General features: G+C 43.3%; 1 protein-coding gene across 3 annotated transcripts in view; it reads right to left on the bottom strand.

Annotated features, from left to right (window-relative positions):
- Window positions 1-766: 766 nt before the first annotated feature.
- LOC120961710 (sodium- and chloride-dependent neutral and basic amino acid transporter B(0+)) overlaps window positions 767-24,472 on the bottom strand; it is a 56,346-nt gene continuing 32,640 nt past the window's right edge. For 2 of the 3 annotated variants that reach the window (XM_040385693.2, XM_040385692.2), the window contains exons 4-9: window positions 5,626-5,857; window positions 3,708-3,865; window positions 3,551-3,594; window positions 3,313-3,405; window positions 2,964-3,230; window positions 767-2,856 (exon numbers count right to left, since the gene is read on the bottom strand). In XM_040385693.2, the coding sequence (XP_040241627.2) occupies window positions 1,230-2,856; window positions 2,964-3,230; window positions 3,313-3,405; window positions 3,551-3,594; window positions 3,708-3,865; window positions 5,626-5,857 (2,421 nt within the window). In that variant the 3' untranslated portion in view covers window positions 767-1,229. Of the gene's footprint in view, window positions 2,857-2,963; window positions 3,231-3,312; window positions 3,406-3,550; window positions 3,595-3,707; window positions 3,866-5,625; window positions 5,858-6,564; window positions 7,927-14,081; window positions 14,254-24,472 lie in introns of those variants that run through there. The other variant, XM_040385694.2, reaches the window with a different exon arrangement.

Raw genomic sequence — 24,472 nt, 5'->3', positions numbered from 1 at the left:
AAAGAGGGTCCTTCGCGTCGTGAACGTCCTCCATTCCGTGCGGACAAAACTTATCCACGCGGTCCCGGACCAGCTCCACAGCCAGGCGCTGGTGGATCTCGCCAACCGGCACCACCGCTAGTTCAAATCAACGTTAATGTCGCTTCACCAGTTGCTTAATTTGCTGTACTAAAGTGTGTAATTTAAACGAAAATAACGAGAATGACACAACAAAATAAAAATGTGTAAACACAATTGCAAAGTCCAGTTTTTAGTGTTTTTAACGTAACCGTAATTTTTATTATTACCAACTTCCAACTTCCAGCGCAGGTCTCACTAGCGTTGCGTTATGTACAATTCTCCCTTGAAACACGCACACGCGTGCCATTTTTGACAGGAAAGCAATGCTCGTCTTCCAGCCATATCCACGCTCTACTAGGCTACATTATGTTTCAGTACACCCGGTCTCTTAACACACAGCTTACTTAATATTACTTTATCCCGGCCGAGTTGGTCATATCAGCGTTTGCCCAGAACAACAAAAAACTACTTAACTACTCTACCATCTTTTAGAAATGCGGGATCGTTCTCTCCCGCTTGGTATCGTTGCGCCTCTGCACGAAACAGCGTATGCCGCGCTAGCATGCCACAAAAAAGATCTTCCAATATCGTCGAATTAAGATCGCTCATGAGCACACTTCATTCCTTTTCCCGTAAGTACATTGCTACGGATTGGTAACGATAACGAACAATGATGTTGCGTGAACGCAGTAACACATGCGACAGGTTTAAAGGTTCACAAGTTGCAGCTTTTATTTTAAACACCTTCCTTTTGAAAGACGCGCCATGCAAACCTGACCCAAACACTCACATCAGAATGAGGTTTTTTTGCTTTTGCTATTCGAATAAATAATATAAACCGATGAACAGGACACCGGTTAGGTCCTACGTTCTCCCAAAACCCTACCCTCTTCGAATGAACAAACATAAACACACACACGTCCCCATGAAATCAGTCCTTTGCCACCGGCCAAACCAGTTCGGAACACACATACACACCACGGTCGGGTGTGTAATCGTAGTGGCAAAGTGTTTTTTTTTTTCTATGTCCCTCCCATACCCTTGTCTTAGCACTCGTGTCTAACAGTATGTACAAAACTGCAACGTTGCAAACGCATGCAAACAGAAAGATACGGAACGAAAACGAAAAGTGTAACAATATTCTATTAACAGGCGCCATCCTTCCCTGCTTACAGCTCCGTCGAGTATTCCTCCGAGTTGATGGAAAACTTTCGCCAGCAGATGTGATCGCCGCCAGCCGCACCGCCGCTGGTCGGCGCATGCCCATTGCTGATGAAGATGTCCCGATTGTAACCACCCTGCTGCAGCCGGTCGCCATCGTTCGCCGGCCCACCGACGGCGGTCCTCGGCCCGTCCTGATGGTACGAGACGGCATTCTGTTTGGCACCGTGCACTGGCACCATGCCACCGTGCGGATGGTAGTGCCGCCCATGGACCTGCTGGTGGCTTTGGTTGCCCTTGGCGAGCGGATTGCGCACAATGGCCGTGCTCCGAGCGAACCCGGTCGCTTCCTCATCCCGCGGCATGATGTCGATGCGCGAGGAAAAGCTGTTGTCGGACGTTTTGCGCGAGTTGGGCAGCAAATCGGCCCCGCTGCGTTCGCTGGGCGTCCGCTTGGTGTGATCGGTCGCGCGGGAAGATTTCCGCGAGCTGGCCGATATGCGGGGAGAACTGTCGTCCGTCGTTTCGGTTAGGGGAAGCGGTGGAAGCGGCGGTGGCGTATCCAGCCCGTAACCTCCGTGCCCACCCAAGGTCGTGGTGTGATGCTGCTGCTGCTGCTGCTGCGTGCTGGAGTGCTTGTTGTAGTGTGGGTACTTTTCCACACTCATGTCCTCTTCGATGGCCGAATCACCAAACACCGATCCGCTGTAGTTGGGCGAGTTGCTGCCCGTCGTCGAAAGGTTCCGGTTGGACGAGGCACCGTACTTGTGCGAGTGCGTGTACTGGCCTTTCTTGATGGAGTTGGTGTAGTCCTTGGTGCCGCGCCGGCGCAACGTAAAGTCCCGCTCGCCCGTATCCTCGCAGACCGATTTCCACTGCTTCCAGGCGTGCCGGACGAGCGGATCGGCCGGGCCCCAGTCCTTCGAAGGTTTGGTCGCGCCGTGTATCATGCTGAAGATGTTGTAGTCCACCTGCTTGCTGATCTCGACGCAGGCCAGTAGCACGATCACCGACAGGCTGAACACGACCGGCAGCCACTTGGGGAAGTAATCGATCAGCAGATCGTTGTCGTAGTAGGTGATCGACCACCAGCACAGCAGCGCCATCAGCAGCACCGGTATGAAGCCCCAGATGAACAGCCACGCCTTCAGCACGGGCCGGCCGAGCGAAAACTCCAGATCGGTGTAGAGATTTTTCGACCCGTACACCCAGATGATGAGGATGATCTCGAAGATCATGGCGCACACGGCCAGCGCACCGACGATGCGCGTGTCCAGGATGCGCGGGAAGATGTAGTTGGGACAGAGCAGCCCGGCGATGGCGACCACTAGCCCGGCGAGGCACACCGTGTAGTTCGGGTGCTTCCGGATGATCCGGGTCGAGGTGTAGATGTAGATGACGATCGAAACGAGCGACGAAATGAAGATCACCGTGTACGATAGGGCGGGAATGAGCCGCTGCAGGGTCGGGTCCGACTCCTGCACGGAGATGGCCCGATCGTATATGACGGTGAGGGCGCTCAGCTCCGGATAGAAGGGATGTGCCTCGGTGAAGCTGTTGTTGTACTGGAACACGTAGAACACTACCGCGATCGCTGTGATGAGTATGTTGAAGAAGATGTACACAAACGAGGTCCTGGTGTGGGAGGAAAGCGTGCAAAAAGGAACATGTTTAGTGGTTTGCAGTGAACAACAAGGACATAATGTGTGTCCATTCACTCTCAGCCCAACGAGATAACTTACTTGATCGCATCCCCCTTGTAGAGGAACTTGCCCGTCAGTACTGGCACTGCGCCGAAACCAATGTTCAGCGAGTAGATCACCTGCACGAGCGCATTGAACCAGACCGTACTGTCCGCGAACGACTCCGGATGGAAGGGCCACAGATCGGGGAAGTACTGCTCGTTGATCGATTTCGTAACTTCCCACCCGGTTTCGAAGATCAGCAGTACCAGCGCCACAAAGCCGAACAGGTAAATCGATCTGCGATTAATTTTCCCGCTGTGTGTACTGTGGAAAGGAGTGACGCAAGAAAGAGGCATTTTCAGTGAGCATGACATTTTGGAGCGTTCGAACAGTCTGTGACACCTACCAAACCATCGAAATGACCCACAGCAGTATGAGACTCAACGCCAGCAAGCCAAAGTACAGCGAGCTTCTCCACACTGGACGGAGAAATGTTAATCTGTTGAGGGAGAAAGTGAGAAAAGTAAGTGTAAGTAAAGGGGTAAGAATTTACGCATGAGTCAAACAGCTGGACGAAACTGTGTCAGCCAATCGCTGAATGCAAAGTACGTGCGTGCAGGGTTATAGAAGGGAGAAACGCTTACTTCAAACATTCCTGTCCACTGCTTTGCTGTACGTCGTAGCCATTCTGCAAAGGAGAAGAGAGAAACCCAGCGGACAATGCATGTTAAACAAAATGAACAAATTGGTCAGGTTGACGGATTTCGGTGTTTTGGAATGGACCGAACGGGCATGACTCACATAAATGGCTTGCGGGTTGATCGTAACCGATTTGGAGCACTCCCGCAATGGCACAGATTTGAATGCTAGCATTCCGATGTAGAGCAGTGCAATCACGGATTGCATCGATGTCCATATCGCCGCCAGCCACGAAGCAATACGTCCCACCAGACTGGCACCTGTTGACGGTGAAACGAAATATGGACGTTTGGTTTGGCTTGCTCGGTATAACAATAGTTACGTAAATCGGTAATCGATTAAGATACAAACTAAATGCTTCACTGACTACATTTTCAGTGTTGGGATGTTGAAAAAAGAGCTGTTTAACGCAAAATTTAAAAAAATATCGATAGCAAAATAAAAAAAAAACACATAACTTTTAGCAAAACTGTCTAGTAATTCCTATAAAGAAAAAGTCTATTTTTTGTTATTGAGTTATTACAGGTATTCCCCAATGTAAGCTATTAATGCGGATCGGAGGAAATAGCGTGTCTAGAATATTATAGTAAGTCGAATTTCGAGGTTTTCAGTCAAATTATAGCTAATTTTCGTATAATTTTGCTGGATGTGATAGGATTAAGCCACTAAATGAGTTAACTCGATCCAAAGAGAATTTACAGTCGTTGCCTCTAAAGTTTGGCTTTTATCCGCTTATTTTAGTCTCTAAGGCACCAATTTTTGACACGATTGACACGATTTTTGCCTCTAAAGCATTAATTTTTGATAGTTTGCATAATTTTCTGTCTTTAAAGCGTTAGAGCCCCGGGGAAATTGAACGTGAAATTTTGAGTTATTCTGCTATATTTCTTTTTATTATCATAATATTACTTATTGTACAGCAACATAGAGGATATTCAATTTCCCAACTATCTAGATTATAAAAAAAATTAATTAATAAATTAAATGCATTTCTTTGTGATTCTACGCTTTTTTTACGGTGTAAAAACAATGATCAGCGGGGAATCACAAGAAAATGTATTTAATTAAATATTTCAATATGTTTCACATACTAAATTGTTGGAGAATTGAATATCCTTTTTTTATGTACGGTAAGCCATTATCTGAAAAATATTCATTGAAATACAGCAAAAAAAAGTAAATTACACGTTTACTTTCAGGCAAAGTCTAAAGCTACCTTAAGGCATCAATGTTAGACTGTGAGTAAATCGCTTTATTTACTAAATTTAATGTAATGTCTGAAATTGTTTGTTCCAAAATGATTTAATTTAAGTTAAGTACTTAATAATTGAATTGATAGAATTTGAAATATTACAATTGATATACTAATTTTCAATGTTAAAGGATTGAAAAAAGTTGGCATGTGTTTTTGGTGTAAACAATGGCTTTATTTTATATTGAATTTTATTATTTTTTCTCACAAATTTTTGTAATTTTAAATAATAGTCATACATCTGCTCAAATACCCTGTAAATTTATCCACTGGATTCCATCAAGCCCAGAACCAGACCGAGATTCCATCAAGAGACGAAAATTGCCTTATAGACAAAAATTGGTGTGTAAGATTCAAAAACTGAGCCAAAATTTGGAAGTAACGACTGTATTTTGTATTTAACAATTGATGTATCAAACCAGTACAATTTGCTCACGTTATTGTCAAATTAATAAAATCGTTTGTCGAGTATGAAATATATAGGGGAATAGCTGTATACTATTAATACCTAGGTCAATTTTCAGTCGTTTAAACATAAGTAGGAATGATCATTTAGAGTGCAAAGAGCTAAAACATACATTGTAAGAAAACTGACTAAAGATTAAAGTGAAAAGGTAATTATTTGAAAATGTAATAATTATTTGTGTTGTTTGTCTATTAAATGATCTACTTTTTCTAAGATTTTTATTAAACCAAGATTCTAATAAACAAATCTATTCAAATAATCCACTCGTCTTTGGTAATACAATGCTTCTAAATCCAACTTACCCTTCAGGAAGGGAGCTGCGCGCCACATGTGCGCCGAACCTTGGCCAAGAAACTGGCCGAGCGATATTTCGAGCAGTACCACCGGGAGGCCGACTAGAAGGAGTAGTATAACGTAAGGTACTAGGAAGGCGGTTCCATGCAGCTGCAGTTCCCGCGGGAACCGGACCACGTTGGCGAAGGTAAGGTTCAAGCAGAGACATAGTATCACACCGCGAAATATTGATGATCTTGACTGTGGAAGAGAACGAGAGAACGAAAGATTTCAATGCCACTGCTGCAGACGACGAACTCTTCTCGTATATGTGGTTGGTTGAAAATAATTGTATAAAAATTGGAGCTAAAGCTTCTTCGTCTGCTCGAATGCAATAAATTTACGATGTGTAATGCATGAACTGTAACTACCGAATGAGCTTATAAATAATTTAATTTAACCACACAGAGAAGAAAAAAAAAACAGTTGCTCTTGACACAGTTCAACGAGCGACACACAGTGTGCGAAGATAGAAAGAATGCATTTAGAAGGGAGTATTGCATTTGTAATTAAAACAAACGATTATACACACGCATGCATTGAGCAATTGTTTTGGTCTGCATTTGCTTCCAATCTTTTTTCCTCTCCATCCTAGAGAAAACGCGAATGGCGAAACAAGTTTCCCGAACCAAGTCCGATCTCAGACGAGCGTCGGCACAGAACGAACTGCTCGAATGCGTACTACATCAAGCGTAACAGCTCTACTGCAGCAGACAATGCAAATGCAACGCTAAGGAGACAACGATTGTCTTTCAATTAACCTCCGCTGCATGGAAAGCTGCGTTTTGTGTGTGTTTTTTTTGCTTACTTAAATAATCCGCACTTTTTTGTGTTTCATTTTCTTCGTTTCAACGTTGACACCATATCGAATGTACGGTGTATGTGTGTGTGCGTGTGGTTCTGCTTACCTTCTTGTAGAAACGAAACTGTTCATCATCTCTCGTGTAGTAGAGGTAATCGAGCAAATATTTAGCATTGTTGACATCCATTTTCCTCATCTTGAATGGACGCTGTGCGTTTACCACCACTGTGAAACTGTGCGTTTACCGCCACTTGGCCACTTACTTACTTACTAACTTACTAAACACTCCCCTCAGCGAGAGCTTTTCAAACGCAACGCTTGGCAATGTGAGCCGCGTGGTTGTTAAAATTTGTTAAAACTTTTACTAATATTGGCACATGAAAGATTTACAAAACCTGGCTGTGTTCGCTTCCGCGCTAATCGTTTCTGTTTTCGTTTATGTTTGTTGTTGTTTTTTTTGGCTTCTCTTAGTACACGTTTTACACGTCCGCCCCACACCGGTTCCGGTTTGTGGGTTATTACATTACGTATGCGACAGTTTGTTGACACTCCATTTGTTTGCGGAATAAATATAGAGGAGCAAGGGGTTTTTTCCTCTTAGTTTTTGACTGTTTAACGTTCCCCGGCACTTCATTCACCTTTATTGTGTTTAATTGTTTGCGCCAAACGGGAGGGCGGCTTTACCAACCGGCACGGGTCGTGGTGATTGTTTTTCGTTTATTGACTCCACTGATCGCTGTGCTTTCGCAGCCGAGGTTTTTTTTTATTATTTGCTTTTGTGTTTGTGGGGATCAATGGAGGCCAGGCTCCAAGCTTAAGCGTACACACCGTACACATGTATCAACCACTTTTCTTCCACACTTTCGCTCTCGCGCTTAACTATCATGGCATGGCGTCGTCATAATTTCATAGCCACTCACACACACATACACGAACACAGCCACACATAGAAGAGGACGAATGGGGAAGGGGGGGAAAAAGGAAGGCCACCCGAGCTTCTCAGGTCTGCTCTTCTAGCCCGCGCCGTAAATTGCTTCACGGCCGCTGGTCACAGGGCCACGGTGATTAGCATTCCCGGTGATCTCGACGATCGGTCGAGATTTGCGCTTAAGCCGTTTGTCACACTTGCTTCGTTCTGCTCAGCCGCCGGTGGCAATGCGCCTGCGGATGCACCAATGTCCACGGCCCACCGATAGGGCGACAGCATTTCACCCGAATGCAGTACGATGCGGTCTTCCGCCGTCTTCTGTGTATTGCCATCGACTGGTGCGGCGGCGGGTGTCCGATGACAAAGCGACATAATTAACAATTTCGAACCATAACGAGGACGCGTCGCCGTTTTTTCTCGCCACCGTGCCACCGCAGGATGACACTAATCACATTTTCACACACCGTTCAATAATAACGGGCACAGCGGCGAGGTAGTGCTAAACAGCAGGAAACGAACACTCACTACGAACGTTACAAACTATGGAACAAAAACGTAAGAAGGCACGAAAAAGACATAAGAAAAAGGTACTCTTCAAGGTAGCGCCGTTCCCGTGACGATTATGGTAACCCTTCGAGCCATCAACCAATCACCCCGGTTAGTTGCTGCATCTCCCAAGCGATGCATCCCACCCCGGCCACGAGCATCACGGGCGTGAGGTTCACCTTTGCACGATATCGACTCGAGCAGAAAGTCGAATCCTAGCGGCAAAAACCATCCACACCCGATTGGTTCCGATAAGAAGCGGGTCTAAGCCCCATTTCCTTCAGGGCAGCAGCAAAGCAAATTGGCGAATGAAAGTTGAACAAAAACACGCTGCTGCTGTTGCTGCTGCTGCTGCAAGCGGCTTATCGATCACGTACCAATATCTGCAACGTGGGGCCTCTTCCCCCGGATGTGATGCACTCATGCACATGGTACAGAGCAGGGCGGTGAAAATGGAAACATAATAAAAGCAAAACTATTTTAAATCACGCTATTTACGGCACACGAAAACCTTCGCGTGGGTTCCAGGGGAGTTATGCGAGATTGGGAGATATTTTCGTTAGATCATTATCTCAGGTCGCGAAATTGTTCGACGCTTTTCGTGCAGCGTTGCTAGCTCGACCGTGTTTGTCAGCTGGTGGTTATCAAACGTTGGCTTCACTTTTGGACGGAAAAAAAGGAAAATTGAAATGGTAATTTCGTTTTCGTCAGTTATTCCTATCTTCAGGATGTACAGTTATTAACTTTTCAATTTGTTAGAGCAGTGTGATCATTTAATCATCTAATTTATTACTTTAAATTACAGAGATTAATATTTGGATTTTGTAAACGTTTCAAAGCTAATGGGCTGACGCGACTTTGATAATGGAGTAGTGTAAGTAAGTATATAAAACAATCTGGTAAACAACTTCAATTACTAGAATTTAGATCCCATGTGTCAAAAAGAAACATCTAAAAGTCAATCCTGAAACATAATTTAATCCTTGCTTATAGTATTAAAAATTACCTATTTCGATTTCCAAATTTTACTCTGATCTAACATTTCAATCGTTACATATTTCCACTTCTTGATTTTTGGTTCGGATTAAATTGTCTTTGAATCAATTACCAAAAAATGTTCAACATAATTTTATCAAACAGGCTATTAAACCAAATTAAATCTTAACAGTAGAAACTACCACAAAGTACGCACTAATAATATTTCACGAGCTCGGTTAAAAATAGTGCCGAAATCAATCAGCTATAGCCCACTATACTGATATCTCAATACAAATTTCACGATTACCGACAATGAACTTTACGAATAACCGAAAATATAGTTGACATTATTTTTTAACTCAATCTCGGCAAATTGAATTGCCAAGCTCGTACTTTAACAATGCTGTCACCGTTCTAAATTGTCAAAATGACCAAGATATCAGTTTAATTATTGTGTTTGCCGAAATTCGGCAATCGATCTGTCACACGTCATGTTGTTAATACCGTGCAAGGGAAACACAGTTTGATCGAATGATTGTATTCATGCAGCAAATATTCTACATTCAGGAGCAAGAATATGTAAGATAATACGATGTTGAAAGAAACAAAAATATATATGTTCTTATTGTTCCAATTTAGCTTGTGATGAATTTGTGATGTTTACAAAAAAACTTTAGCTAAGAGCTGCAGTGGTGGAAGCGTCTTATATGCTGTAGCTACTAATAAATGGTTCCATCCAGAATACATCGTTGTTCTCAGACGTAGTTTGTTATCGTAACAAGGTATAAAAACGAATCACCTGTTTTATGCTACAAAAAACCACTAGTAATATCCCCAAATCTTCCAGTTTATTGATATCTCAGTTTTCACAAACTGAATTCTCGGTTAAATGCGTAAGCTGACATTATCATATTTAGCCAAGATTTTCGGTTAAATTAGTTTAACCGAGATCATAGCCGAGATCTCAGCAGTGCGAATAGTTGAGACTCGGCAACATTTTTAAAGCGCGTACATTTATTGACGACTTCTAGTAGCGGATTAACATGAGTTGAGGCTCTAAGCGGTCACATGATGTAGGCCTTTTTGAAGTGTCGAGCGCGGAGGAATTCTAAACCAGGAATTCTTAAGAGGAATTCTAAACCAAGGTAGGATTGGGAAGCAAATTTACTTATGAGCGAGGGGTGGGTTTTTTTTCTCGTGGCCTCCTCGACACGTCGGGAGTGTACGTAGTGCTTAATACGCCCCTGACCACTTCATTCACAAATCGAACGAATGCGTCTAAATGAGTAATAAAACACTTAAAAGGAGTGTTAGTATTTAAAAACTCAACACAAACATTACAAACAATTACCAAATTCCTTCAAACTATCGCTAACAAATTCGAAACATGTCTAATTACCATGTAAATTTCGCCCCATTACCAATATTCATCTTCTGGTGTTGTGCAAAAGATGCATAGAAGGGACACATGTTTTCCTCCAACAGGTGTGTATCTTCTCTAATAAATTATGACAACAACTTTGTCATTGCGACTGACACCGTCCACTACTATCGCTCTGTACCAGAGCTCCAACCTACTATCTTACGGCGGGAGCTCAAATGCAGTAGTGCGCAACAAAGGCGTCTAGCTAAGGGATGTGAGAAATTGGATGCTTTTGTTATTTCCAGCCGTTTCCACTTCCAGAGAAGGCCAACTTCATGCATCAGCTGATGATGATGCTGGCAGACCGACTGCTGCTACCTCTCCCTCCTCCATAGCTGATGATATGCATATCTGGATCAAAATTGTCGATGCGTGAAAAATGTTACAGTGGCAGCATTAGAAGCAAATTTCGTATGCCAGTGTCGTTGTGCGCTATCTGTCGACGAGCTGTAGCTTGTGCCCGTAAGCTCAGGTGTACTGAAGCGTTTGTGATTGAGCTGTGAACAAGAGGATTGAGACTGAAGCTTTGTCCCAAGTTGCACCGGGGAAAAGAGAGATACATCCCGAATGCAACAACCGAAGGCTTCCAAAGTGGTGCAGTTCCGCACTTCTTCCTTCACAAACCACGAAACGTCCTCTCCGAGGGCGTTGGATGGTGCTGTATGGCAATGAGATTCCAATCGAAACCGTATATATTTCCGAATGCTCCCACACACACTACACAAACATCGGTTGGGGATCACTGACGTTGCATTCGGCGTTGAAAGCTGGCCTTCGACTTTAACACCCATGTCTGTCCGAGACGGCAGGCACATATAGTTCCGCGTTACAGGGTATAGAAAACATTAAAACCGCCCAGCACGCTTCAGGAGGCCACCTTTTTCGGTATGAAAAACATCCCACGTCTCGATTCGCTTCGAGGACGCTTTCTATCGTCAAACTTCCTCCATAGAGTAGAATAGAATACGAACAAGACAAACAGCTCATATTTTGTGAGTCCATGTGTGCGTGTGGAATTTGCGGAATTGAGTTGTAATTGTAGGTGAGTGCGAATCAGCACAGAACTTGAACTTTAATGGCCTCTGCTGAGTGCGCGGCAAACGTTACCCCTAGTAACACCGTTGTGGGCGGTTAGAAAGCTTCTCACATGATTCAAGATTCCAAAGTTGTAGATCGTGAATCGATGCTGACGGCCCTCATGCGGAGGGGGAGTGTAACAATGCCGCAAGCCTATCGCCAACCCGTTGCCAAGAAGGAAGGAATGTATGAAAGGACCCCAGGAAACTGGTTCTTGGAAATATGTTTCATTCAACGAACGGAAGGGATTGCGTCATGCGGATAGCAGTCGATAGTGAGTGTTTGCAATATCATTTAACCCGTTTGTTTCGATACAACAAAGTAAACAAAAAGAGGAACAAATCAATTTGAGACGCCAAAAAGCCAACTTAAAAAGATTCTGCAGTGCAATAAAAATGTATAAAAAATTGCACCTTTAAAATTGCCTAATGACGGTTCCCCCTTCTGTACGATACAAAGGCCAACGTACAAATACTCATATTTGCTGCAGCACTCAAACCTCTACGGGACGACTCGGCCACAGGGCATCAGATTTATTACCGACTGCATTGTGCGAAAGACGGCCAGTGACTGGTGGGGCCACATAATAGAGAGCTCCGATACAACAACAAAAAAGGTATGTACGCTTTCATCTGCATTGTCGTTTGCAGTGCGGCGCCGTAAATGCACTGTAAATATTTCATTAGCATAAGAAAAGCTCCAATTAGTTGATGATAAAGCGATTAAAGTCACTGGTTTAGACGCGGTTTTGGGGAAACATTTCTTGCGGGAGAGGCCGTGTTGTCCATCTCGGCTATTGTCGTATCGGTTTGATACTTTCGCAGTTGCAATAGATGGATGATATAAAAAATGGCCACCGGCTATAACGTTCCCTGGGAAACACTCATTGCGGTGGGTGTATTTGCGATTAATAGTAGGCAAGCAGATGAAGAAGCGAAACGAACGGCCGCCCAACGGTCGTAAAACGAAAGTCTCAATATTCTGTGGGACTGCTGTGCCTGTGCAAGGTGTGGAAGGTGAGCAACAACAGCCCGAGCGTTTGTGGTCACAACCTGGCTGGCCCCGAAAGAATCGATGAGAATTGTTCCAGTTTTTTGTTTTGTTTTGTGCGGCGCGGTTATTTGTATCCAACACTCGTTTAAGTTTTCATTTATTGCATTGCAGCCATTTTTCTTTGGAAAGTGCAATAGTCTGCTAAGGCGGCGGCTTGCTTGTTGGCTTTTAGGCGCAATAAGAAAGACAATATCTAATCAAACACAAAGATGTACTAATAAATCTTCAGTATTGTAATGCACCGGTGATGCAGAATCATCGATAAGATGTGAACATAAAACGATTCAGGTTGTTAACAGCCATGTGGCTTTTATCTTGCAGTGTCTTTCACGAATATTGAAATTAATAATTATAATCAAATGAACAATGATGTTTTTCTGCATTAAAAATAACATCAGATTTGGATTTAATAGGATGTACGGAAATACTGAACTCTACCGTCAATAGCTAACTCCCATTACCACCCGATTCTTCCACACAAAGAAAGTACATCATTCGACGTAATACAATCACTACATCCAAAATAGCAAAAGTAACGCATAGGTGGAGAGGATCCATTACTAACGATCCCAGCAGCAGCACGATCACCGGTCCTCTTTTTACGTGCCGATCCGAAAGTGATCAGCTTCCGAGCTGGGCACAAATTAATTGCCAACAGTATGTGGCTCATAACGAGATCCGCACGGAGAGCACCCGGGTTGGTTGGTGTGTGATGGCTCATTACGGGTTTGGCACGAAATTTCAAGCATCAAAACTGCCCTGTACTTCTGTGGTCATCCCAACCCACACCCTGGCCGGACAGAAGCAGCGCCCTCCCCACCACACGTCACGTTTAATGCAGAGCTTAGTTTTAATTATGTGGCGCTTTTGGCAAGGCCGCTTTCGTAGGCTTTCTTTTTTATGTTGCTCTTATTTTTGCATGAGAAGGGGTGCAGGGTGGTTGGTCCTCCGTTGGCAAGGTTACCATAATCGTAGTAGTGTACTTATGTATTTTCTTATTTCACTTTTAAGCCGCAGCGGGAATGGAACGAATCGGAGGAGATGTAATGGGTGTACTGTGCTTCAATGGGAGAAAATCTCCCAATATTATTAGCTCATTGAAGCAGTGATGCACTAGCAAAATATTACGACGGGAAATAAAATTGCCACAAATACACTGATGCTCAGACACAAACACACACACAAACAGGTACACACTTTCTGGGCACTTTTGCGGTGAATGTAAAATGCACTTGCTGCACTTTCTGCCGTCGATCGATCGTCCACAATTTGCTGCGTTGCTCAAGGATCGAGTACGACCTTTTCGGACGTGGGTAAGCTGTGTTTTCGTTTCTTCCTGCACACACCCTGCAGTCAACAACAATGCCCTACGGCAATACACAAAGATTGGTGCAGCAGGACACCAACATCCCCTTATTGCCCCCTTCAGCCACTCAACACACACTGTTGGAGCAAATTCTTTATCACTTCGAAGCGAATTGTCGAATATTACACTGCCGTTGTTCCACCCGAAAATCAATGGCAACACCCGTAGCACATAACGGGTTGGGGGTTGGGGTAAAATTTCCAAAAACCTTGAACCACTTTTTGGGCAATTTATTTATTCAACTTTTGCGACCTTCTAGCGTGCTCTTTTGCTGGTTCGTTCTGCCCCATCGGCGATTGCACACTGCCGAGCGCGTTCCACTTGTCACCCGTATAGAAACAACGGGCCCGACCGAAAACAACGAACGGCCGCGAACAGAGCGGTGTACGACCGTACGCGCGATGCTGCACCATCCGTATCCGAGAGAAAACTGAACCGCAGGCCGGCAGCCTGGCAGGCGAGTGGCTTTGCTTACTTTGCGCTCCGTGTGCGTCTGTTGTGCCGGTATGGTCACGGAGCATGGCGCACGCCAAGAAACACGAGAAGGCTAAGGCTCACTTCCTAGCCCACTTCTTCCCCCTAACGCATCGCACACTGGCTTAAAGCAGGTTGAATGAAAGCGCTTTAAAAAAATAGCAACAACAACAGCTCACCCAAAGAACAACCTCTGCCAACCCTGCCTCATCCGATTGGAGTGCATTGCAGGTGGCCACGTTTCCCGTCACCCCTTTTCTGTTGAGCTCTCGTCGAAGGAAAACAGTTGGGGTGGGCTTCAGAATGCAATTATTTCGCTCTCTGCGTTGAATATACAGAGAGACAAACATAAAGAGAGATATATAGAGAGAGAGAGAGAGCGCGTGCTGGTTTGCTCTCGTGGACGAGAGAGTTGGTCTGGTTGATGATAGCAAAGCTCAGCGGTTTTTGAATATTTCCCAAGCAACAGTTGCTAGGTAGCGTACAATAAAAACACGACCGCGTCGTTTTGGATTGCCGTGGCCAGTCAGGATTGAAAGTAAGAAAACATACGCCAGCAAATGCTGACGGCCACTGGGTAGCATCGTCAAGTGGGGTTGACTTTCACGCCTGATGACACACGCACTTTGTCGTCGATCGACCTGTCACGCACCAACAGGGCACAGACGAATGAAGCAAGTGCAGGGAAAACGCTCTCACGATCATCATTTCATATTGCCCAATACTCCACCTCAACCTCAGTGCATGTGCCGGTTCGCAGTAGCTTGTAAAGCAAAAAACTAACAACCAAAGTAGCGAGCGATGATCGTTGACAGACACAAATCAACTGAACCCTTTCTGCACGCCAACCCGTACTTTTGCGCACACACAAGAACGACACGGCCGGGAGAAACGTAAAAAGAAGAGAAAATAATACACACACACATAAAGACACACAAATCAACAACAAACTTGGAAAGGGAAATCAACAACAGGCGCAAACCCATTTCCCAGCTCAAGTGGGTCAGGTTTGGATGCGTTTGTTGTTTTGTTTCTTTCTTTTTTTATGCTGCTGCCGCTACTACCTTCTTGGTTGCGATTGAGGCGGACATGCCGGTGTACGCGCATATTTCGCAAGCTTCCGGCCTGGCTGGATGGATGGTACACACAGCGAAAGGTGTTTATGAGCGGCCAAGCCCCCTGTACAAGGGTGGCAGATTGGCACCACACACCCTTTGCGATTCAAATCTATTTCCCTGTTTTTTTGTGTTTTGCCGAAACGATTTGCATTTCCCTAATTGTGAATGGATGGGATAATGAGATGAAATATGAAACATTTACATTAACAACTCGGTAAATAGTATAGATAGTATGAAAATGGGTTCGTGTATTGTTGTTTGTGTTTGATGCATTACACCTTTTAATTGGGAAATTATTGTAATAAATTAATAAATGATTTGCTTTGAATAACTATATTGTACAACGTTGGTACCTTCAACCTTGAAATTAAATTTATGGTATCAATAAAAGTTCTTTTCATAATTAATAAACCATAATTGAACACAAACAACCAGAATTCCTATCGTAACTGAATACAATTTGTATAAATACTTGTATAAATTTAAATTTGTGGCACATTTGATTGACCCTTTCTTGCGTTCAAATGAACTTAACGTTAATAGGACTCTATAGCACTATTGTTGGACAAATCCAATAAGAATTCACAAGGAGCCTGTCCAAAATAGGCCCCATAGAGTCCAATTTCCATCATGTGAAGTTCATTTCCCATAAGAAATAGTCAAGGATGTGTCGCACAACTATGAGAACCCCTGGAAAACCCTGTAAAGTTAATGCTTCACGTTATCTCCTAGCATAGTGACGGCATTTCAATATCATCATTTTGTATAATCTAGCCAAATTTAGAACTTTGGAAGCTGACAAATAACCCAATTCATAGCTATTGTGGATTTATTGTTCGACGGTCAAAGCTCCTAATGCACACATCATCTTTGTCACAGCAATACGTAACCGCAACAAAAGCGCATCGTATGTCCACATCCAACCGTCCTACCTATTTGAACGCCATCATCCGTGGGCTGTGATGGACCGGCAATTCCTCCAACGCATTCCGCCCAAAACCGACTAGCTGCCCACGTGCACCATTTTACTGCTGGCATTCTGCCGGCCAGCGTGGTCTAACACCTCCACCAGCAGTCATGGTAAGTGCCGGTAAAACGAAGCGCTTGTACATTGAAGCCTTTCTGCTTCGATTCATTCGCACGAGCCAGCAACAACAAATGGGCATAGATGCGTGCGTGCGTGCGTGCGTACGTTTCGATACCGAGTCCACCTTTCCTTCTCGTGCTGCACTAAAGATAGCGATTGGCTAGGGCGCGGGTGTGCAAATAGATGCACCTTTACACCACCGCAAACATCAAGCGGGGGGAATGACGTTAGATGAAAGTGCGGACGGTGCTGGCTGCAATTAGCGAAGCGTTGGTAAATCGCGAATGCACCCAATGCACAGTTATTGGCCATCGATGTGTACAGAACAAGATTTTTGCAGCAGACGGTGCGCGCGTTTGTGTGTGTTTTTGTATCCGAAGAATATATAGCTGTAAAGCGGTACAGTATTGCATGGGAAACGAAACAGTGCGAATGAAGCTGGTACGAATGTGAAACACGCCGAAGCACGTTTAGTTGGTGCATTGTTGCTAATTAAAGCTACGTACACGAGTATGTTGCATTTCTCAGTCATATTGGCAAAGCGACGAAGAGAACATCGCAATTATGTTGTACAGAATCTTACACGTCCATTCTGGATAACTTTATAAAAGCTTCTTGTGCTAAAAATGCATCTTTTTGGTTAAAATCCATTGTTTTATATTTTTGGATCATTGGTTTAATATCATTAAGCCACTCTACATACCACAAAACAGTGCGTGAAACCGTGCTGTAGTGTCACCAAACCATCGGCTGATTCTATTAATTTCCCTCCACCAAATTATATCATCAACAAACATCATTCCGGTTTGTTTTATTTGTTTTTTTTTTCTGTTTGGCCAACGCATTCCATAACCACAGATGCTGTGTGTCGTAACACGGTTTCCTGCTTGATGATATTAACATTTTAACGAAGGCGAACAGCGCCGCACCAGCAGCGCGCGAACAGGAAATAGAAATGGTTTCAAACGGCGTGGCCTTGTGGCTTTATGTTGCGCTGGGAGGACCAGAGGGAAGCGAAGCATACACCAACGGGAAGAAAAAAATAATACTAATCAATCGAATCTTTCCTAAACTGTAGGCAGGAGTTTGGAACAACTTTCTCCAAAATTTGTGCCTTCCATGTCCTCGTCGGAGGACGGTTTAGAGGATGTGGAAATTTGTATAATCCGTCCATTAGGCGACGATACACGGTGGGTTTCGTTTGATAATGCCGAATTACTAGAGATCGTTCGAACGCGCGTCGTGACCGTGTAAGCAAGAGGTTAAGGGTTTTGGTGTGACTGCGGGACGTCAGTGACGGACAAATCCCTTTCTTTCTCTAGCGAATAAGCGATCAGCATCATCATTATCATGCTCGGATAGTGGTGAAGCGAGGAAGATGCACCACACTTCTTGCGTGCGTCCCAAATCCCACGATGAATGGTGCCTTTTTTATTGGTTTACGAGATGCATTTTCAGTGTTTTGCCTGCTGCAGCTTGCGATGGTAGGTGACAAGGCAGGGAACCAAGGAGGCCATTTGCCGCTCACCTGCAATCTGGCCTGTAGAAATTCAACTTCTTATTCAACCGAACTCATAAATGCTGCACCTTCATGCTGAATCTCAGCGAATCAGCTATAGACGGCGAAAGCATAGGGCAAGATTTCATTGTACTATAGATGCTCATCCTTCACCGAGCGACAAACTCCCACGCACCGGAATAGTCAAGTGCACGGGCTGGGCTGGGGCTGCTGGCCCCCATGGTGAACCATATTAAATTCTATCCACCCCAGAAACGCGTGGGTGTGTTCCCTTCGTTCAGCTGCCGTGTGCGCACAAGTGAGTGCTGTAAAGTAATTCAATTATCTTTTCGAGATGTGCTTAATGGCGACAATATGCACCGGTGGTCTTTGTGTGCCGGCTGTCTTCCAACATGAAACCGTGGCGCACGCGTGGTGTGTATGATTTGTGGTGCAATGTTCGTGGTTGAGATTGGGACAAAATTTAAATATTTCGCTTTTTATGCACAGCGTTAATGTTTTGTGTGGTGGTGGGTAAAAAATGGGTTCCATAACCTTAACCTATGATTTAAAAATCAAACGTGTGTATCTAGAGTACACTTTAGACACAAACGGCAAGATTTGCCGTTCGTGTATGTGGCAACCATAATTTCTTTAGCGCTTTTGTCTCGCCACCATCATATACAACCTTCAGCATTCTTCCTTTTCTAGCACACCGGTTGCGTGCGAATGGTAAAGATCGAGTGAAAATGATACACTATTATAAACAAAATCGACCACCAACGGTCTACGGTTCCGGTGAGAAGCTGTGCGTTGGGATGGTGTACAAAAAGACAAGAGTGAAGTTTTAATTTAATTTAGAAAGCGTTACATTTTCTACACTCTGCTCGAAACAATCGACAGTGAAAATATTGTTGCACTAGCGGGAAGATGATCACAGGAAACTCCTTCAATACCTTTAGTGCATGCTGATAATGAAGAGTGTGTAGAGAGTAAAAATGAGAGAATTAAAAGTCTACAGAAAGAAAGCAAAAGTAGTCTTGCCAATGTCGAGTTCGTGCCGACTATTGGAGCGTATTGGGCGTTGGGCTGAGTGATTATTTTACACCATCGTGTGTTTTTTTTTGTGTGGCTGTAACTCTCTAAAGCTAAACTGTTTGGGAAAGATTGACCAACCAGTGGAGGCTTAAACTCCGCACGGCACACAAATAGTATGTTTTGGGCAATGGGTACCGGCGGTTGCGACGGTTTTAAAAGGGTTGAAGAAGACAGCCTATCCACAGGTAGGCAGCTACAAGAAACCCAAACGTTAGTGGCAGTTCAAATGCAAGGCAAACATTGGCACACATCCTTCAAACAACCGTGTTACTATTTGAGGGGTAAGTGGTTCGATTCCATCGATTAACCGTGACCGCGGGTGGACGGCTCACGGAGGGTATTTCTGAGCTTAGAGTGCCTAATGCCGGAACGGGAGCGATTGCGAAGCCCTCCATCACACGCACCACGGCTATGCAATACCTAGTGTATCTGTGTACGTTTGTTTGAATGAAAAAGAATAAATCACAATTCGCGTTTGTTTGCTGTTGATTTCGAAGCTTTTCGAAACACAAATCACAAATAAAAGCTTTCTAAACAACGTTTACACTCAGCTCGTTACGTAAACGTCCGCTATACCGGGATACAAGACGGTCGGAGAAGAAGATATTCGAGCTTCAAACAGATATATCTTCGAACTGGGTTTTGTACGAAGATGTCACTGCATAATGGACGATTTGCATATCCGGAGGAAAAAAAAGTGTGATGAGAAAGCGGACCTTAAATGCAAAACAAACGCCAAACAAACACTTTTAAAAGCCTAAACTCACTCGAAATGGTAGGTATATTAAATTATCTCTATCACTAATTTACTTCGTCACATTAATTGCGAAGCGAAGTTTTGTTGTGGAATAGTTTCGTCGTGTTTGTTTGTGTCTCTTCCAAGATTTCATCTGCTACATGGAAAGCGAATTAAGGTTGGTCAATCATCTAACTTCCATCCCGTCCGTACCATACCGGCAGAGAGTGTGATCTGAGCAAATGTGCACGAATGTAAATCATAACATTTTATACGAAAAATCGTTATCGTTTTCCCTAATGATTGTAATTTGAAGAAACCAGTTAAAATCTCCGCAACAACAGCTACAATAAAAAAAGGCTGTGGCTTTGAAGCGCTCTGGAAACTGCCCGCGGAAAAACTTCTACCCGTGATGCTTCGGATGCCCATTAAATCGTAATTATCCTGCACGGCGCTTTCTGTGTGCTGTGTTTCTTCTTTTATTACATTTTTTTCATTAGGTAGGAGCACGAAACTGGTGGTGGGAATGGTGGGACCGCTTGAACGACTAGGCGTGAAAGCCGATGGTACGATAATGAAGCGAGCGTAACTAGAATCATTAAAAAACTAGTAGAACATAGCCCAAGGCAGCGTCTGATGAATCTCGACCAAGATTCTGTTCGTGTGTGTGTGTATGTGTGTGCTGGTTGGAATAGATAGTTAAAAAACTGGTTACGGATAGAAATTACATTGACCCATTTTTTGGTTTGTTTGGAGTACTGTATTCTCCCTCTCGCGCATTCGTCTTTTATCTTCAGTTCCGCATTCTGATATTCAGAACTCACAAGAGTTAGCACAGTTTCTTGCTCACAACTTCAGCCGATCTGAGTAAAATGCTCATCCCAAAAGGCGGAAGTAGTATTGACTCTAGGTGGAAGCTCGTTCCAGTTAAAATTTGCAACACGATCACAGCTCGAATGCTATAGGTATACTTTTGCATTACAATTTCCCACGCTATCGCGTCAGTCCAAAAGGACAGATTATGCTAAAGATGGAGAAAAGGAAAGTTTTTATTGTACAGTACCGTCAGAAAAGGTTATGCCCCGCGAGAACTAGTCGCGTGTCAAACGTTAATTCATTTTTAATGCTGCTTACTACCGCCATTGAGCTTTCTCAAACTAATAACATTTATCTTTGACAGATCGCGTGTACGTGATGGCGTCAATTTTTAGGCGTTTAATTTGATGTTCTCAAAATGAACCTCCCAAAAGGGTTTTATGTAAAATGAAATTAGGAACGGCTTGCAATTTTTATAATGTACACAAGATATCATTTTGCTACATTACATCGCAAAGTTTAATCATGAACGCCAAAGATAATCAAAAAGTCGTAAAATGGAAATGAAACAACCTAAAGCCATCCGTGACAAGTATGTATTCGAAAATGAAATAACAATGGTAGACAGTATGTAAGAATATTGTTCCGACTTTTATGACGAGATGTCGTAGAATGTCAGAAGACTAAATTGATGACCTCGCCAGCTTAGTCAATCTTGTTGTCCCAAGTGACAACAAAGATTAGTAGTCGAATTCATATGGCTCCATGATGTAAAATAATACATAAGAGTATTTATTTAGAACGTATAGGCCATGTTACTTATTATTATTTAGTTATCGAGTTGAAATAAATGTGAAAAACATTTTAAATTATAGGTTGCCGTATGGGTTATCAAATATGGTATATTATATACCAAATGAAAGAATTTCATGTTTTTGATCTATTTCTCTCTCTCTCCTCTCTCACTCTCTTCTCTCTCTCTCTTCTCTCACTCTCTTCTCTCTCTCTCTCTTCTCTCTCTTCTCTCTCTCTCCTCTCTCTTTCACACTCTCTTTTTCACACTCTCTCTATATCTTACTATTTCTCTGCTCAAAATATAACTATTTTCCTGGTCAAAATACAGCACGTCGTGGTGACATGGCCCGGTTTACAATAATTCTCCGTGATACTCGGTCCCCTGGCTGCAACTTTCCATCCAAATGGACACCTGATTTTCGACAGGGTTGCTTCACGTGATTCTTCTTCAACTATTTTCACCAAATGATATGCAATCAAATACTATAATTAACGATTAACATCACATTGGAAATACAATATAAGAACAAAGAACGGCCTATGTATTGTTTTATACTTCTTACAATTAGGGCAGATAAGCCCATTACTAGGACAAAACTACAAGGAGGTTGAAGTACCAAACAGATTAGTTCTGGAAATTAATGAGTTTTATTTAAAAAAAATAGCTTAGTGAAAATAATTATAAAATGACAGTTAAAAAATCATTGAAGGAACCGTTGAAGGGCTACGCGAAGTGATTTGTAGGAACATATACAGGCAGCACACTGCTCGAATCGCGTGCTGAATAGTGGCGCTTAGCGCGATACGCGTGTTGCATACATTTTGGCGTATATCAACAGCAGGTATGCAATTCGCTCAACATCGTTTGAGCAATGTGTCTGGCTGATAGTTGTTAAACTGATTATCTGTGTAAGAAGTTTTAATAATTTAGTAATTTTAAAATTTTAAGTATTAAAGAGGGTTTGATCAATATTTTATACAACTAAAAACAAAAGCCTTATACCAATAGAGAATGAATCGTGGATTTTCTGATCGAATTAAGTATTTAAGCTAAATTTAAAATAAGCAAAAAAACATAAATGCATAATATGGTATTTATTTCTGAAGCAAGAAAAACACAACTACTCTAAACATTTGGTTGTGACGTCCGGATTTGTACAGAGTTTCTCGATTCGGGCTATCGTATTTGGATTATCCAAATCAAAACAACCCAATGTATGACGCAGTGTGCGCTTCGCGGAAGAGCCCAAAAAATTCCAGTTTTCCAACCGGACCTCGTGATGTAACGAAGCATAGCTGACCTGATGACTCCGCGTCGAGACGATAGCAGCGCGTCATCGATGGAGAAGCCGACACAGACGCATCGGTTGGTTCGCGTTTCCATTTTGCTTTAACTCATGCTTTTGTCTCGGAACCATTATTTACGCGGTGCGGCTGATCGTGACTTTGAGAAGATACATCCAATCTTCCGATTCCTCCAGCACACTGGTTGGCCATAGAGCAGCGCGCTAAATCATTCATATGAACGACCCTTAAATGACCCCTTCGATGAGTCCCTTGCTAAATGATGCCATTTTGAGGAAATAAACACGTCCGGATTCACATATCGGGCGTACTAATTGCGTTGATTTTTATTCTTGCATGACATCACGGGACTATATATTTCCGTACCTAAACATACACAAGTCAACCTGCAGCAGCCTCGTCATCAGCAGCTTTGATCGCGATCAAAGACGAGAATACACTTTATCACTTCCCAATCCAAATAAACTTAATTGCTGGCTGCCAAGCATTCGGTGCGTTTGCGAAAGGGTCGTTCTAGCCCATAGCAGAGTCCTCGTTTCGTATGGGTTGGTGCGGTTCGGTTCGAAAAGGCAACAAACAGCACGTTAAAGCCGTAAGTAATTACCTAATTGAAAATAAACTGGCCCAGTCAGGTAATCTTTGGACGGTGTAATTAGAAATACGATAATGAGCAACAATAAACACTGCCGGGCTGTTAACGACCAAAGAATTGGGGCCATACAAAGCTTCATCCTACGATAAACTGGTCAAATATTCTAGACTGAAGTAAAAGCGGTGTAAATCTGACAGAAAAGCAAAAGGTTTCAATGTGGTTGCTCCTGAGCAAACATAATTGGGTGGGGATTTCGTGAAATTGTTCTTATATTTTCCGAAACAGCAAAACATGTTATTCTACTTCACATTCTCAACATAAGTAAACGCTGCAGCATCCTGGAAATTGATCCCATTTGCATGCTATCGCCCACAAGCATCAGTGTATGTTAAATAATCCTGCAAAGTATTCCAGCGCTCGTCTACCGTACCTGGAAACACGTTACAATCAACTCAATCCCATCATTAATTAGTCTGGCGAGAAAAAAAAACTCTTCTCGCACGTCAGAAACGAGCATGGCGACTGGCTGTAGCTTGAGCACATGCAACAAAAATAGTCCCATTGCAGCAATGTAAAGGGTATGCCACTCGTTAATGTTTTAGGATTTATGTTCAATAAAAAGTTTCATCATTCCCCTGGTGCCATGAAATTGTGATAACGTTAAAATTGGACCAACGGGTGTATGCTTGCGTTCAATTTTGGATTGTCAGATTCCGTCGACATTTTTCTGTTGTGGGTGGTGATTATTGATCCTTTGACTGGTTTTTTTTTATCGCGGTTTTGCTCTCTCTCCCTTTTTCCAAAAATATCCTGCCACAACACGCTCTCCTTGTTGTGAGTGCTGGACCAAAACTCCGGGCTTGGAGTGTGTAGGTATCAATTTGTTGGGCTTGCCAGCACACTGTACGGGCCATAAATAGAAGGCTAGATGAGCTCGGCCAAAATCCAGCTTTGGACCGACTAGACAAGGTTGGAGGAATGTTTGTTGTTGAAATCGTTCCAAGAAAATATCATAATTCTGTGCAGTGCATGGGTAGAAGAACCATCATCAATCAATGTAGCAACCAAATAGCTAGTTGGAAAAAAGGTGAATATGTGGAAGCCTATGGTGGGTTTTTGGATTT

The sequence above is a fragment of the Anopheles coluzzii genome, chromosome 2, assembly GCF_943734685.1.
Source record: "Anopheles coluzzii chromosome 2, AcolN3, whole genome shotgun sequence".
Lineage (NCBI taxonomy): Eukaryota > Metazoa > Arthropoda > Insecta > Diptera > Culicidae > Anopheles > Anopheles coluzzii.
The sequence above is the reverse complement of the archived record's forward strand: the minus strand, read 5'-3'. Positions and strand labels throughout refer to the sequence as shown.